Below are 15805 nucleotides of genomic sequence, written 5' to 3' on the forward strand. Positions count from 1 at the left end.
GACAAGGGCTCGCTCTCAGACACTCGGCCCAGGCGGGAGGCAGACGGCAGGGGAGGTGCTGCAACCTCTGCAGACACCTGGGAGCGGGCGGGCAGCCGTACAGAAACCAGGATGGATTTTATCAGAAGCGATGCCCCCAGAGGGACGTTTGCGCGGACTGTTGACAGCCCTTCGACCAGGCAGCTCAGACTCTAGGACGATACTACTACGTGGATGCCTTAGCCTTTCATGCAGTTGACAGCGAAATGGTGAGCTGCGCTGTTGAAGTCATTGCAGATGGGCTTATCCGTTCTTTCATCCATTCAACAAATACTTACTGTCTGCTTTGTAACCAGGCTCCTGGTAAGCCCTGGGGACACTGGCCCCAGCCCGGGGTAGCTCAGTCTAGCCACTCAGAAGGTAATGGATTCATCTCGGGAACGCAAGGCTGGTTCAACACCCAAACAGCAATAAACAGAGCACACTGACAGAGTAGAGTACAAAAATCGCATCGCCATCTCAGTAGACACAGAAAAGGCATCTTACAAAACCCGACACCTTTTCATGATAAACACTCAACAAACTAGGAAGAGAAGGGCACCTCGGTCTGATAAAGAGCACCTACAACCCCACATGGTGAAGGACCAGGTGCTTCCCCTTAAGATCAGGGATGAGACCAAGCTGTCTGCCCTCACCGCTGCTATTCAGTATTGTATCAGAGCCTCTAGTCAGGGGAAGTTGCAAAAAATGAAGTGAAATTTGCAGATGACATGATCTCATATACAGAAAATCCTAAGGAATTCACTAGAAAACTCAGGACTAATAAATAATTGAGCAAGGTTGCAGAATATAAGATCAATATATAAAAATCAGTTTATTTCTATACTCTAGCAATGTACAATCTGAAAATGAAATCAAGAAAACAATTCCAGGGGCGCCCGGGTGGCTCAGTCAGTTAAGCGTCTGCCTTTGGCTCAGGTCACGATCCCAGGGTCCTGGTAGAAGCCCTGCATTGGGCTTGCTACTCAAGGGGGAGCCTGCTTCTCCCTCTCCCTCTGCTGTTACCCCTGCTTATGCTATCTCGCTCTCTGACAAAATCTTTTTAAAAAATTCCATTTACAATAACACCAAAAGAAAAAAGTACTTAGGAATAAATTCAACAGAAGTACAAACTTATACTCTGGTAACTATAAAATATTACTGAAAGAAATTAAAGATCTAAACAAATGGAAAGACACCCATGTTCACCTAATGTCCTCCCTGCTAGTCCTTATGTTCCACAAATGAGTGAAACCATATGATAATTGTCTTTCTCTGCTTGACTTACTTCACTTAGCATAATCTCCTCCCGTAGAAGGCAAAAATGAAGGGGGGAATCAGAGGGGGAAGGAACCATGAGAGACTATGGACTCCAGGAAACAAACTGAGGGTTTTGAGGGGGGGGAATGGGCTAGCCCGGTGATGGGTAGTAAGGAGGGCATGTACTGCACGGAGCACTGGGTGTTACACGCAAACAATGAATCATGGATCACTACGTCGAAAACTAATGATGGTGACTAACATAATAAATAAATAATAAAAAAATAATAAACTTAAGAAATATTATTATAAATAGCTAGACTTGGAATCACTGCTCCAAAAGATATGCAAAATTGTACGGCTTTTGACTTGCATCACAAAGTTGCTCTCTAGAAAAATTATATTAATTTATACACACACACACACACACACAAAGACAGCCATGTCCACGGATTGGAAAACTTGATATGGTAACACTTCCCAAACTGCACTGGTTCCGTGCAGTCTCTATCAAAATACCAGTTGGCTTTTTTGTAGAAATTGACGTTATCCCCAAAATTCATATGGAAATGCTAGAGATCTAGAACAGCCAAAACAACCTGGAAAAAAGAACAAAATTGTGGAGGACTCACACTTGTCAAATTCAAAATGTACTATGGAGCCACAGAATACATGACAGCGTGGAACTGGCAGAGGATAGATCAATGAAACAGAATAGAAAGTCCAGAAATAAAACCCTTACATGTATAGTCAATTGATTTTCAATAGATGCCAAAACATTTAAACAGGAAAAGAACAGCCTTTTCAACATACGATGCTGGGACAACTGGATATCCACGTGCAAAAGAAAGAAATTCGACCTCTTCTCTCACACCATACACAAAAATTAACTCAAAATGGATCAAAGCCCTAAATGTAAGAGCTAAGCCATAACAATCTTAAAATATAGGAGTAAATCTTCATAACCTTAGGTAGACAAAACCTTCTTAGTTATGATGTCAAAAATACACTGATGGAAGAAAAAATAGATAAACTGGACTTCAACAGAATTAAAACCTTTTGTGCTTCAAAGCACCATAAAGAAAGTGAGAAGACAACCCACAGAATGACAGAAAACACTTGCAAATCATGTATCTGATAAGAGACCTATACCTAGAATATTTGAAAGAACTCTTGCAATTCAATAAAAAGATAAATAACCCAATTAAAAAATGAGTAAAGGATCTGCATGGACATTTTCCTAAAGAAGATATACAAATGGTCAATAAACCCATGAAAAGATACTCAATATCATTAGCCATCAGGGAAATTCAAATCAAAACCACAATGAGTGGGGCACCTGCGTGGCTCCATCGGTTGGGTGTCTAACTCTTGATGTTGGCTCAGGCCATGATCTGGGGGTCGTGGGATCGAGCACTGCATCAGGCTCCATGCCTACCTGGGGTTCTCTCTCTCCCTCTCCCTCTGCCCCTCCCTGCTCTCTCTCTCTCTCTCAAAAAACAAAACAAAAACAAAACCACAATGAGATAGCACTTCACACCACTAGGATAATATAAAGAGAATATAAAAGAGATAGTAACCAGGGATGGCGGGGATATACAGAGAAACTGGAACCTTCACAGGCTGCTGATGGGACTACAAAATGGCGCACTTTGGAAAATAGCCTGGCAGTTCCTCAAATATTAAAAAATGGTTATCATATGCCTCAGCAATTCTAAGTGTAGGTATCTACCCAGGAGAAATGAAAACATATGTCCACACAAAAACTTACACATAAATGTTCACAGCAGCATTATTTATAATACCTGAAAAGTATAAACAAATGTCCATCAACTTATGAACGGATAAACAAATTGTGGTATATCCATACACTGACTGTTCATTGCCAATTAAAAAGAACCAAGTACTGATACATGCTATATCATAGACGAATTTTTTGAAAATATTATGCTAAGTGGAAGCCAGCCACAGAAGGCCACATATTGTGTAATTCTATTTGTATGACATGTCTAGAATAGGCAAAACCAGGAAGACAGAAAGTAGATTAGTGTTTGCCTAGGGCTGGGGGACAAGAAGGGGAATGCTAAAAGGTGCGAGGTTTCCTTTTGAGAAAAATGTTCTAAAATTATTTGTGGTAATGACTGACTATGATTACGGTAAAAACCACTGACATGTACACTTTAAACAGGTGAACTGAATGGTATGTGAACTGCATCCCAATAAAGCTGTTTAGAAAAAAGAAAGAAAGAAAGAAAAGCACACTACAGAGCAGCAGAGCCTAGTGACACACACATCTGCTCAGCAAACGGAAGCACCAGGCACAGGCACCCGGAAGTGCGCGCGCACGCGCAGACGTGACAGTACCGCGGAAGGCTCCTGGAGGACCAACATCGGCGCTGAAAAAGCCCAGGCTTGGCGAGGGCTGAGGGGAGCGCGGTACGAGGAGCCGTACGGTCACCTGCGCTAACGAGAACGCCCGCTGCCCACGGCGGGGCGGCGGGACAGCGGGCTCCCTTGGGATGGGGACCACGTCCCGCTCCCCTCTCCATGTTGGAGGCGGTCGAGATGCCAGACACGTAACAAATCAGCCCCGTGAACCTCAGCGTTCAACAGTCAGACGTTTACGCCGTTTAGGACACAGTACTGATCGAGGAAGACCGCGTCCTGCCTCATGAGGCTGACGTTAAATACTCGAGGAAGAACGAAGCTGACTAACAAGAAGGGAGGACAGGAGGGCCCATTTCAGAGAGAGGGCGGGGCAGGCCTCTCACACAAGGTGCGCGGCCCCTGAAGGAAGTGAGGGGTGACCCCTGTAGATGCCGGAGGAAGAATGTTCCGGGAGAGGAGGTGACACGACCAAGGCCGAGGGGGAGTTTGCTGCGACATGAACAGCAAGACTGCCATGGGGACAGAGGGCGGAGCAGCACATTCGGGGAGCTTGGGGAGATGCCAGTTCTCAGGTCGGGGGGTCCCTCTGGATCCCGCACGCACGAGGCGGCCACAGGAGGGCTCTCAGCAGGGGAAGGACGTGACTGCGTTGATGACTACCTTGCGGATGAGACCAGGAAGGGAAGGGGCAGGAGTGGAGACAGGGAGACGAGCGTGAGGACTTGGTGCTAGTGGAGGGTGAAGAACAGGCAGACCAAAAAGCGACTTGAAGACGTGCGGGTCTGCGGGGTGTGTGACAGAGGACAGGGGTCAAGGATGATCCTAGGCTGAGCAGGCAGCTAGGGTCTGGGGGGAAAGAGCAAGAGAGCCCGTGAGCTCTGAGACACCCATGGGACGTCCCACGGAAGACGACACGGAGAGACCCACACGGGGGCGGACAGTGGGCAGGATTCACTCACAGACGGGACTGGAAGCCCTGGGACAGGAAGGGACTGGCTAGCGCGCTGGTTCTAAATAGGGTAAGACTGCCCCCTCGAGGCTACTTGGAAACTTCAAGGTATGTTTTTGGTTGTCAGTTTTCCTGGGGGTGCTATTGGCATTAGTGGGAAGGGAGCAAGGAACCCAGGTATCCTCCAAGGGCCCACGTAAGGAAGAATTCTTCTTCTATTTTTTTAAGTAGGCTCCCTGCCCAGCATAGAGCCCAACACGGGGCTTGAACTCACGACCCTGAGATCAAGACCTGAGCTGAGACCAAGAGCTGGACGCTTAAGTGACTGAGCCACCCAGGTGCTCTAAAGAAGCATTATTCTTAATCCTCTCAGGCTTTCACGTGCCCTGAGAAACATTCACGTAGCAGAGAAAAATCTGTTCATAATGATCTGAGGTGAGAACCTAACTCCAGTTTACATATAAATCCAAAGACTTATAGGGGCTCCTGGGTGGCTTAGTTGCTTAAGCGGCTGACTCTTGGTTTCAGCTCAGGTCATGATCTCAGGGTCCTGGGGGCACTGGGCTCCGCACTCAGCGGGGAGTCCGCGTAAGTCTCCTTGGGATCCCTGCTTGGCGGGGGAGCCTGCTTCTCCCTCTCCCACTCCCCTTGCTTGTGTTCCCTCTCTCGCTGTATCTCTCTGACAAATAAATAAAATCTTAAAAAAAAAAAAATCTCTCTCCTTCTCTGTATACCCTGCCCCCATCCCTCTAAAATAAATAAATCTTAAAAAAACGAAAACAAAAACAATGACTTATTTTTTGCATTGAATTTTTCCAGAAATAGACCTACCACATAAACTGAGGGAACATTTAATTTTTTCTTTTGTTCAGAATGTTACCAAGAGATTTTCACTGTTTCAGAAAATCATGTCACTGTGGTCCTGCCAACAAAATACACCTGTGCCGGTCCACACTGCTCACTGCGGCTCTAGACAGAAGTGCACGTTTAAACATTTCACGTGTTTAGCTGTGTCCAAGCATTTACATACTGAAATACACACCATTTTATTGTAAATCAGTTCCCTTTCATTTTCTTTCATATTATAATTATGACATAACACTATTTTTTAAAAACTGTGTGTTGGAAGGATCTATGAGCTGGGACCTTCATTTCTGCCTAGAAAAGAATCAGGTCTAAGAGGCGGGCACTGGGCTAAGAGGTTAAGAAACCACGAAGGGAAGAGGGAGGGAAGAGAAGCAAAGCAAGGGTCGCACTCTGGGTCCCGAGACACCTGAGAGGTCGGCGGGAGGACACAGGAGACTGAGGCGCAGCGGCCAAGGAGAATCTAGGTAGTGGGCGAGGTGGACTGCAAGGGGCGCCTGGGGAAGCCACTGAGATCTCCTTCAAGACCAACACGCTCACTCTCTCACCTCCCAGGAGCGCGAGAGCTACCAGCCCCGAGAGAAGTTCCGTCCCAGGAAATGCCCTCGGCAGAATGGAGCTGCCCACCCCTCCTGGGAATCATTCAGAATTCATGATTGCGGTGGGGGGAGTGGGGTTCAGAGGCCTGGCCTCCAGGCCTCAATTCAGAACCAGTGAGAAGGGCTATCGAAGCTCCAGGGCCCCCTGGGACGAGCTAAGCCCCGGTGTGACTGCACAGTGGCTGTTTCACTCTCTCCCCAATCTGCTCCCACGGCCTTGCAGTTGTCCCTGAGATTCCTCCCTGATAAGCTTTCTGCATGCAATCCTCCAGAAGTCTGTTTCCCGAAAAGTCTGACCTAAAACAGCCAAAAACTGAAAAGAAAAAAAAAAAAAATCAGGTAGTGGTAACATGAGTATGTGTTTCAGAGACAGAGCAATAGAAGCCAAAATTAACCCTTGAAAAAATGAAGGTTGCCTTTGGCGGGCAGAAAGATGACAATGTGGGGGGAGAACATCACGGTGTAACAAACTTCACAGGACAATTTTCTCTAAACTATGTGCAATGATGACTTCACTAAACATTTTTTAAAAGGCTAGATTTAAACAAAAAAAGGATTATGGGTAAAAACTGTCATTAAGAATATTTAGGAAAATAGGAAACCCACAACACCTGTGATAGCAGTCACCTCTGATGCGCTGGAGGCCGAAAGGAGAAAAAAATGTTAGCTTTTAACGTATCGCCCTACAAATAGCCCCTTTCCAGTGGAGAAAGCTGGCAGCCGTCTCCTTGAGCAAGTGGCCAAAGAAAGCAGTGACGTCATGACGCACATCCTCACGAGACGCCCCGGTGAGGCGCTCCTGCCAGCACGCGTCCCACCGGCAAGCGCCAGGCAAACTCAGAAACCATCGTAAAAACGGGCCTGCTCTCTTCAGAGTCACGGAGATCAAGGAAGACACTGAGAAACAGAGACCCCGCTCCGAACAGAGGAGACCAAAGAGACGCGACCCTGTCGTGCAGCATGAGTCCCTGCCAGGGAAGGACAACCGCTGCGGTTACTAGAAAGGACGATCCCGGGGAAGGTGAGGTCATCTGAACGCAGCCTGAAGACGAGTGAACAGTGCACGGACGCTCCAGTTCCTGCTTCTGAGGGTCGTGCTGTGATCTCACAAGGGAACGTTCTCGTTCTTAGGAAACAGACACTCCGCTATGTGGGGGTCGAGAGGCATGACGTCCTCAACTTCCTCTCTACTGGCACAGTGGGGGGGGACCTTTCTGTGTGTATAAATTAAATGGAAAAGCGTAGGGGACAAAAAGTAAATTAACGAGTGGATAAAGGATAGATAAGAGTTCCTCGCACTGTTCTCACAGAATTCTTATTCCGTAAATCTGTAAGTTTGCAAATACATCAAAACAAAACTACAAAAAAATAGAATTTATAACTTCCAACTGCCTACTCTTTCTAATAGTCCCTAAGCCTTTACAGAACTTCAAAAAAATGCCTGCTCGGGCTCACGTGACGAGATGCTGGGGTCCCGGACGCCTCAGAAGGGCTCCGATAAAAAGCGTGGAAGTCTCAGGATTCCAGGCAGCTTCCTCCCAGCCTGCTCAGCCCCCGGCGTCCGGCCCGGCGTCCCGCTCACCTGCTGTCATGGGAACAACGTCGGGACGCAGCAGCATCTGGATGCGGCCGGCCGGCTTGTTGCCGATCTTGATGTCCATGTACACCTGAGGATTGGACCGGGCCTTCTTTGCCGCGGGCTCGCCCTGGCGCGGGAGAGATCGTGAGGTCGGCGAGCACTCCGGCTCCCCAAGCAGAGAGTGAGTATTCTGCACACACACCGGGAGCCCAGGTGCGGGAGCTGCAGCAAGGGGCCGCCCGGGAAGGCCCTGGGCCACGGAAGGGGCGGCAGAACGCAGGGGCCAGCCGGACCCCCAGGGACGGGACCCCCGAGCACCGGCTACCTCAGCCCCGCCCCGCAGGCTCGGGACCTCGGCCCACTCACCCTCAGACGCGCCAGCTCGCTGCACCCTGGCCCGCGGTCACAGACCCACACCTCCCTGCCCACAGTGCGCCCACAAACCCCAGTTCAGGGGCGCCTGGGTGGCTCAGTCAGTTAAGTGTCTGCCTTTGGCTCAGGTCATGATCCCAGGGTCCTGGGGCCCCTGCATGGGGCTCCCTGCTCACTAGGGAGCCTGCTTCTCCCGCTCCCTCTGCTGCTCCCCCTGCTTATACTCTGTCAAATAAAATCTTTCAAAAAACAGAACACAATTAAAAACACACAACCCCAGTTCGAGCCCACCACCTTACTCCCATTACAGCGACCCATAACATCCCTCTGTGCTGCGCCCTACAGATTCACTGCCAGGCTGCCGCGGAAGCAGCGAGGGCCGGGCTCCGGCTGGGGCCTGAGCCCCGGGAAGACAACGACGAGGTCGGGCCTCGCTCTGTGCTCCAAGTGCCCCGGACGACTGGCTGACAAGTACAACGTTCGGTACAAACCCTACCGCTGGTCGGCTAGAGAAAACCATTACCTCTGAGGTCAGCATGTACACACTGGGCCTGCAGGCCCGGTTCTGGAGCTGTTACGTAAGGCCCTGGAGGCCCTGCGACCCGGCGGGGGAGCGATGGCCGCGAACGCGAGAGGCGAGCAGCGCCCGCAGTGGCGCAGCCCTGGCTCCGATCCCGCCCCGCACTTCGGAGCTGCGTGCTGTGGGACAAGGTGCCGATCTCCCAGCGCTCGCTTTTGTCGCCTCGAGCTGGAGACAGGATTAGTGTTTATCTCAGAGGATTACCGTTGGGGTTCAATATTTGTAAAGCACTTGGAACAGTGCCTGGTATAGAGGAAGCAACATTTAAACATCTGTTAAATAAATAATGTCAAAATAACGCCGTAAGTGCCAGGACTGAGGAAGCCACAGGAGCCCAGGGGCCATGGAAGCCCAGAAGGAACCTTACCTCACCCCACTGGGGGGGCAGAGAAGTTTGCTGGAGAAGGTAGCAGCTGAGCTCGGCGATGACAGGTGAGTAGGAGTGAGTGAGAGAAAGTCGGCTGGAGAGGGAACTTTCAGGCCAAGGAACCGGGGATGCGAAAACAGACTGATAAGCACCTACGCACCCCACCCTAGACCGCCAAACGGGCGCGCGGTGCGAGAGGGGAGCGGCCGGAGCCCGGCCTCACTCCTACAGGTGAGGGGCCCTCCGACTGCTGGAGCAGCGCCACGTGGTCAGCTCTGGGCCTTAGAAAGCTGCCTCTGGCTGCTCAGGACGGGAGCGAGCAGGCCCCGGGCAGGGAGACCAGCTAGCGAGCTGCCGTCACTATGCGCAGGAGAGAGGACGGAGGCTAAGCCAAGTCACTGCGGCAGCAGCAAACAGGAGAAGAGACGCAGGCAGACGTAAAGAGAACATGAGCAGGACATGGCAACACAGCAGGTGTGAACTGTGATGAGCAGCCGGCGGGGACACGGAAGTCCTTGGTTTGGGTGACTGCGGGAGACACCAAAATCCACTCCGATCGGGTACTCGGGATGAGCAGAGCAGGAGAGAGGAAATCCACTTCAGACATACTGTGTTGATTTACGGTGACCGGGAGAGAGGAAATGCACTTGGGGTATGCTTTGTTGATTTATGGTGACTGGGAGCCAGGCAGGCGGAAACCCGTGGAACTCGCGAGCGAGGTCAAGGCTAGCCCTAGAGATCAGGAAATCGGCAGAAGGCTGAGTGGCTGTGATAAGCTCGGACACGGGCCACAGTGGCCGAAACTGCAAGGACAGCGTGCAGAGAGGAGCCGAGGGCTAAGGGAGGAACTCGGAGAAACACCGTGGCTCCAAAGGTGGACAGACGAGGGGGAGCTCGGTTATTCCCAGAAGCAACGGTCACGACGGAGCATCGAGAAGCAGGAGAAAGTGCTGAGGCAGGAAGCGCCTGGCACCTGGGTACATTCTGAGGAGCTGGGACCTCTCTGGAATCAGGCCAGGAATAGAAGACCGAGAGCCTGGTGCCAAGGTCTTCAGTGAGGGCGCGGGAAAGGTCAGGAGGATGGCGGATGCTGGGAGGGGGCGTCCTCACTGTCCTTTCTCATCTCAGACCCCCACCCAGTTCAAGCACGCACAGGACACTTCTCCCCTAGAGTCCCTCAAGGACAAGAAAGCCAAGCTTCTCCGTTCAATTCACCCAGCGCCGCCCACGGCAGACGCGCCCTGGGTGGAAAGTGCCAGCCCCGCCCAGGGAAGCGCAAGCCTTCGATCTCACCTCCTGGGTTTCCACTTTGGGGGGCTCCGACCCTTCTTCCTCCTTATTCTCTTCAAGAGTCTTCCCAGAACACTTCTTCAGCCGGTCATCATCTGCCCACACCGAAAGGGAAAGAATGGAACACGTGCTAAGACATTCAAGCTGTCGGCCAACTGCTCCCTAGCTGTGCCCAGTTCTTTGCTGCCTTGTCAGCAGAGCGGACGCCCCGTGGGGCTCTCACCGGCAGAAGTTACCTCTTCGGACAGGGAAGCTGTCACTGGAAATGTCAGGCCTTCAGGTCCCGCTCTCCACAGAGGCAGGGGCAGATGAGACAAAGGAGGACTGAGCCGAGCCAACAGGGAAGGCCCAGCCACTGTCAAGGCTGGAAGGGCGCAGTCTGTGTCTACATCCCGGGACAAGGTAAAATGGGCACAGTGGCTCTAGCTTTGGAGAGAATCCCCACTCTGTTCCCACGGAGGCACCGCATTCTCTCCTCCACCGCACAGCTCTCTACCGTGAACATTCACCGCCGCCCAGGGAGTGAGGCCGGGATAAAAAGCAGCAGAGGCCAAAGATGAGCCTTCCTTAATTCTCACCAGTTTGGCTAAATGGACACAAATGGTCCGCCCAAAGAATTCAATTCACTATGAAAACAACTGCAATACAACTCAGCTGCTTAAACCTTGTTTAGGCTAAAAAAAAAAAAAAAAAAAAAGATTCCATTTGCTTCTAAGAAGTCTATGCTGGGAGCCCACAGCCCCCAACGGCAAGCTAAGCACAAAGCTAACCATGAACTCCCTAAGCCACCACACACTTCTTTTCTGTCAACACCAACAGGAAGTTCTGTGCTGGCATGATCTTCGGATCTGAGCTCAGAATTCTGAAATTATAAGGGTAAATGCGGTTACCATGTAGTGAGGCCACTTTAAAAAATCAAGATCGGGGCACCTGGGTGGCTCAAGTCAGTTCAGTGTCTGCCTTTGGCTGAGGTCATGACCTTGGGGTCCCAGAATGAGCCCCACATTAGGCTCCCTGCTCAGCAGGGAGTCGGCTTCTCTTTCTCCCTCCCCCCGCCCCGCTCGTGCTCTCTCTCAAATAAATAAAATCTTTTTTTTTTTTTTTTAAAGATTTTATTTATTCGACAGAGAAAGACAGCCAGCGAGAGAGGGAACACAAGCAGGGGGAGTGGGAGAGGAAGAAGCAGGCTCATAGCGGAAGAGCCTGATGTGGGGCTCGATCCCGTAATGCCGGGATCACGCCCTGAGCCGAAGGCAGACGCTCAACCGCTGTGCCACCCAGGCGCCCCTCAAATAAATAAAATCTTTTTAAAAAATCAAGATCAGCACTAAATGGGAGAGCAACAGTATTGCTGGCTACTGGGGGACACGTTTGATGAAACAGTAACAGAGAACACGGAACGACGTATAGGAATATTTTATTATCCAAGAATAACTGATACTAGGAAAAGGTAAATAGATCTTTTAAAAAGGTTTGTTTCAGGTCTTTTCATGAAAACTAAAAAAAAAATCTGAAAAAATTCCTTAATTTAGTAAGAACTAGGTTATAATTATAGCTATGCTCTCGTTCTTAGAAACAGATGAATCAAGTACAAATTTTACTTCTAGCAATTAAGAAAAAATTGAACAGCATGAAATATCCTTATTTCATAGTCATAAAGATTGATAAGAAAAATAAAAGACTGATCATAAAAAAGGGCAGGGTAGAAACATAAGAGTTTTGTTGTAGGCAAAATAATGGTGCCCTCAAAGATGTCCACATCCCATTCCCCAAACCTTCAAATATGCAGAGTTAAACAGCAAGAAGGAAGTAAGGTCGCTAGTCTGCTGACCTTAAAACAAGGATATCATACTGGATTATTCAGATGCACCCAGTGTAATCACAAGGGTCCTCTATGCAGAGGGAGGCAGGAGAGTTAGTTTCAGAGTGATGCAGTGTGAGAAACAACCCACCTGACCACTGCTGGCTTGAAGATAGAAGGGACCAGAAACCAAGGCATGAGGCAGAGGCAGAGGCAGAGGCAGAGGGAGAAGCAGCCTCCCTGCAGAGCAGGGAGCCCGAGATCCCAGGACCCTGAGATCATGACCCGAGCCAAAGGCAGATGCTTAACCGACTGAGCCACCCAGGCGCCCCCGTTTGCGGTGTTTTTAAAGCCACTAAATTGGAGGTAATGTGTTACAGCAGTAGGAATTTAAATCGTTTTCTCTTGAAGCACTCAGCCTATCACAATCCTTGCAGGTTTTCTCTGGTTTAACTTTAGGAGAGAGCCACTTTTCAAGGGCTCAAAAGTCTCCGCTCTGTTGACCAGAGCCGACCACAGCAGTTTTCCATGACCGCTTTCACACGCTCCATGGAACCCTGCCCCTGAGCGAGCTTCGGTTTTACCTTGCAATCCATTCACACTCTATTTGCGGTACGTCGCCCTAGACTGGAGGCCAGCAAACTTTCCGTCAAGAGCTAGACAGTAAATATTTTTTGTGGGTCATTCACAGTCTCTGCTGCATATTCTTTTTTTTCCCCCACAACCCATTAAACATATAAAAAACGATTGAGCTCATAGGCCATACAAAAACAGGCTGCAGGCTGGATGTGGCCTGTCGTTCCGAGTTTGCTGACCCCTAACGTAGATGGGGAGAGACTAGCCAACAAAGATGGTTGGCATTTATGCAAATGTTCAACAGAAAGGATTTCTTTTTTTTTTTTTTTTTTAAGATTTTATTTATTTATGTGACAGAGAGACAGCCAGCGAGAGCTGGAACACAGCAGGGGAGTGAGAGAGGAAGAAGCAGGCTCCCAGCGGAGGAGCCCGATGTGGGACTCGATCCCGGAACGCCGGGATCACACCCTGAGCCGAAGGCAGACTTCCGGGATCACACCCTGAGCCGAAGGCAGACGCTTTAACGACTGCGCTACCCAGGCGCCCCCAACGGAAAGGATTTCTGAATGAGAATTCATTTTCTAAGTAGCCAGTTCACTGTGAATACTTTCAAATAATGACAACTTTTGCTTCCTAGATAACTTTGAAACTGCGGAAACTGGAAACACACAGGGGTCTGAGGGTCCCAGGTACCGTCAAGCAGCGTCCCCATAACGGCTTTAGTAAAAAGCAGAGTCTCAGCCAGACCAGGCTGTCGGCTGCCGCTGAGCACCTGCTAATACGAGTTCATGCTCGCAGTCCCACTCTTCCTGTGGTTAGCACTCAGATAAAAGCTCAGTAGCACAGGCACAGGAAAAAAAGGCACATTTGCCCTTCTTACCTACCTAGATTATACGCATTTAACAAAGACCATGTACGAACTGCTTGCTATGGCTGGTGATGTGAGGATGTGTGCCCCACGCGGGGCATGATCCCAGGACCCTGAGATCATGACCCGAACTCAAAGCAGACACTTAATCGACTGAGCCACCCAGGCGCCCCATAAATAAAATCTTTTTTAAAAAATTTAATCTTTAGATGCTTCCAGAAATATTAAAATCATTTTGTTTTAGCTAAAGAGTGAATTTTTAAACTTTGTAGTATCCAATTCTACCATTACAGAATATAAGCCTTAAGTTACTTTCCAAGCATTATAACTTTTGTCTATAAGACAGACGAAGTTATCAATTACTCACTCCAACTGAGCCCCAAGTGAGCACAGAGTGCTGACCTCACTGCTGAGTTGGGTGACTACTAGTGAAGGGAGCCTAGTGCTTGTCCTCAGGGAAACATTATGTTAGCTGGCCGACAGCAAGAGCAACAGGAGTCACTAGTTTGTAGAATTCAGGGATGGTACAGCCCCCCACAAAGCCAGCCTTACTGTTTTATTTAAGAAACAAAGAACTGACGGCTCAGACAGTTTAAGTATCACACCCAGAGTTAGTGGCACAGCTCGGTCTAAAACTCCTATCTTAGAGAATAACAACCACGGATCAAATAGAAACGCGCACCTTAACTGTGACACCATTTTAAGGGCAACTCCCCGGGGTGAGCAGAGGTCAAGGCCCCCAATGTTGCGGCTGAGCTTCCCTGCTGCCCTCTGCTACTTAAAAGCACAGCTGCCAACAGGGAGGTCTGGTCAGCAGGCGTGGTGTGAAACAACACTCAGACCTTTCAAGATTTTTCTAAAACTATCTTCCTACTGAATCCTGTTTTACAGTTTGTATATTAAATGATCAGAAATCAAAGGCCCAAACGGCTCCAAAGTGGAGAAAGCCTTTCCTCACATCCAACAAGCCATGAGTCTCTGTGAATTCCAGCCCATGGCCACACCACCGTCCTGGCCCTGTTGTCCTCAGCACGTTCCTCTTCCATCGCCAAGATCACAGTCATGTTGACCCAGAGAGACACCCTCCTGGACTTCGTTACATACCAACCATACACAGAATGCACATGACTTGAAATTTTTTCGAAACGCTTTTCCTGACACAGGAATCTGAAAATGAGACACTGAAAGGTCTCACCTGTTTCACCAGAAGAAACTAAGTATCTGTGACGTCTCCAAAAGGAATAAAAGCAGGATGAAGAACTTTGTCGTCCACCTCCTCTGCCAGCCCCCCTGCAACGAACCAATGCTCTCCGCACTCTTGCTACAAGCTGCTGCAACACTCTGTTAGCAAGACAGCAGCAGGGGGGGAAGGAGGAGTCCCTAGTCTTATGGGTATACAAAACGACCTGTGAGGTACACTCCTCCCCCATCCCGTTTCAGACCTACATCTAGCCTCCGGTTACCGTGATACCTTCATTGCTCCCAGTTTGACTCTCTTCTATATGTCACTGGAATGAATCCAACAGAAGGCAAATCGAGTCACAGCACTATTCTGCTTAATATTCTCCAAAAGCTCATTAATGCCCACCGACAGAGTCCAAATTCCTTAGCACGGCATATAAGACCCCCCTAACCTGAGCCCTGCCCACCTACTATCCTTCTTTCTCCCTTGCTCCCTCAGCGCAAACCATTTGCCCCCAGACGTTAGACTACTTCATCCCTCCAGGCTCTTGCTGCTCTCCATTCAGGCAACAGCCTTACTTCAGATCTTTCAAACCCAGCCCTGGCCACTGTGCCTCGGGGAAGTTCGCCCTCCCCTATCCAGATGGGGTGCTCATTCCCTGAAACCCTCAGCCCGACCCTCTCATCAACACTGTCCATCATACGCTCGCATCACGGTGCTCACCAGCTCCTGCGGTAAGGATGTTTCCATAATTCCCCAGCTATTCTGTGAACTCCTTTCTCTAAGGGGCCAGGACTGCGGAGTTTATGGAATGAATGGGCATAAGAGTTTGGAACGCGGTCCGAAGTCACAATAACAGATCTCACCAACTCTCCGAGACCAGGGTCAGAGGGGAACGGGTTCTGGGCAGCGCTAGGCCCAGCAAAGCCCTTAGGTCGCGGGCGCTGCTCACAGGCTGGGGGAGCAGAGCCACAAGAGACCCGACCGGTTCGCCTCAATGGAGCCCCCACGCTGGCTCAACAACGAACAGCACCGGCTAGGTGGCAGCCATCTTGCTCCCCGGCTCTTCCGCCGGAAGCTGTAGCTAGGCCCTGCCCCCCCCCCCCCCCCC

The 15805-nt window shown here is 49.9% G+C and overlaps 1 protein-coding gene across 7 annotated transcripts; it reads right to left on the reverse strand.

Moving 5' to 3' along the window:
* Positions 1-5452: 5452 nt before the first annotated feature.
* On the reverse strand, positions 5453-15749 carry LOC121099801 (peptidyl-prolyl cis-trans isomerase E-like). 7 transcript variants are annotated; one of them, XR_005831557.1, is made up of 5 exons: positions 15561-15749; positions 10270-10361; positions 8977-9708; positions 7661-7784; positions 5453-6391 (listed from the first exon to the last, which is right to left on the reverse strand). XR_005831557.1 is itself a non-coding variant. In XM_040619310.1 (3 exons), the coding sequence occupies exons 1-3, from the start codon at positions 8565-8567 to the stop codon at positions 6234-6236; spliced, it is 297 nt and encodes a 98-aa protein (XP_040475244.1). In that variant the 5' UTR covers positions 8568-8948; the 3' UTR covers positions 5453-6233. The 7 variants fall into 7 exon arrangements, 1 of the variants encoding a protein (XP_040475244.1); XR_005831556.1 differs by having other exon boundaries at positions 15418-15749; XR_005831553.1 differs by lacking the exon at positions 8977-9708.
* Between the last annotated feature and the right edge of the window lie 56 nt (positions 15750-15805).

Source organism: Ursus maritimus, unplaced genomic scaffold, assembly GCF_017311325.1.
Source record: "Ursus maritimus isolate PB19 unplaced genomic scaffold, ASM1731132v1 scaffold_32, whole genome shotgun sequence".
NCBI lineage: Eukaryota > Metazoa > Chordata > Mammalia > Carnivora > Ursidae > Ursus > Ursus maritimus.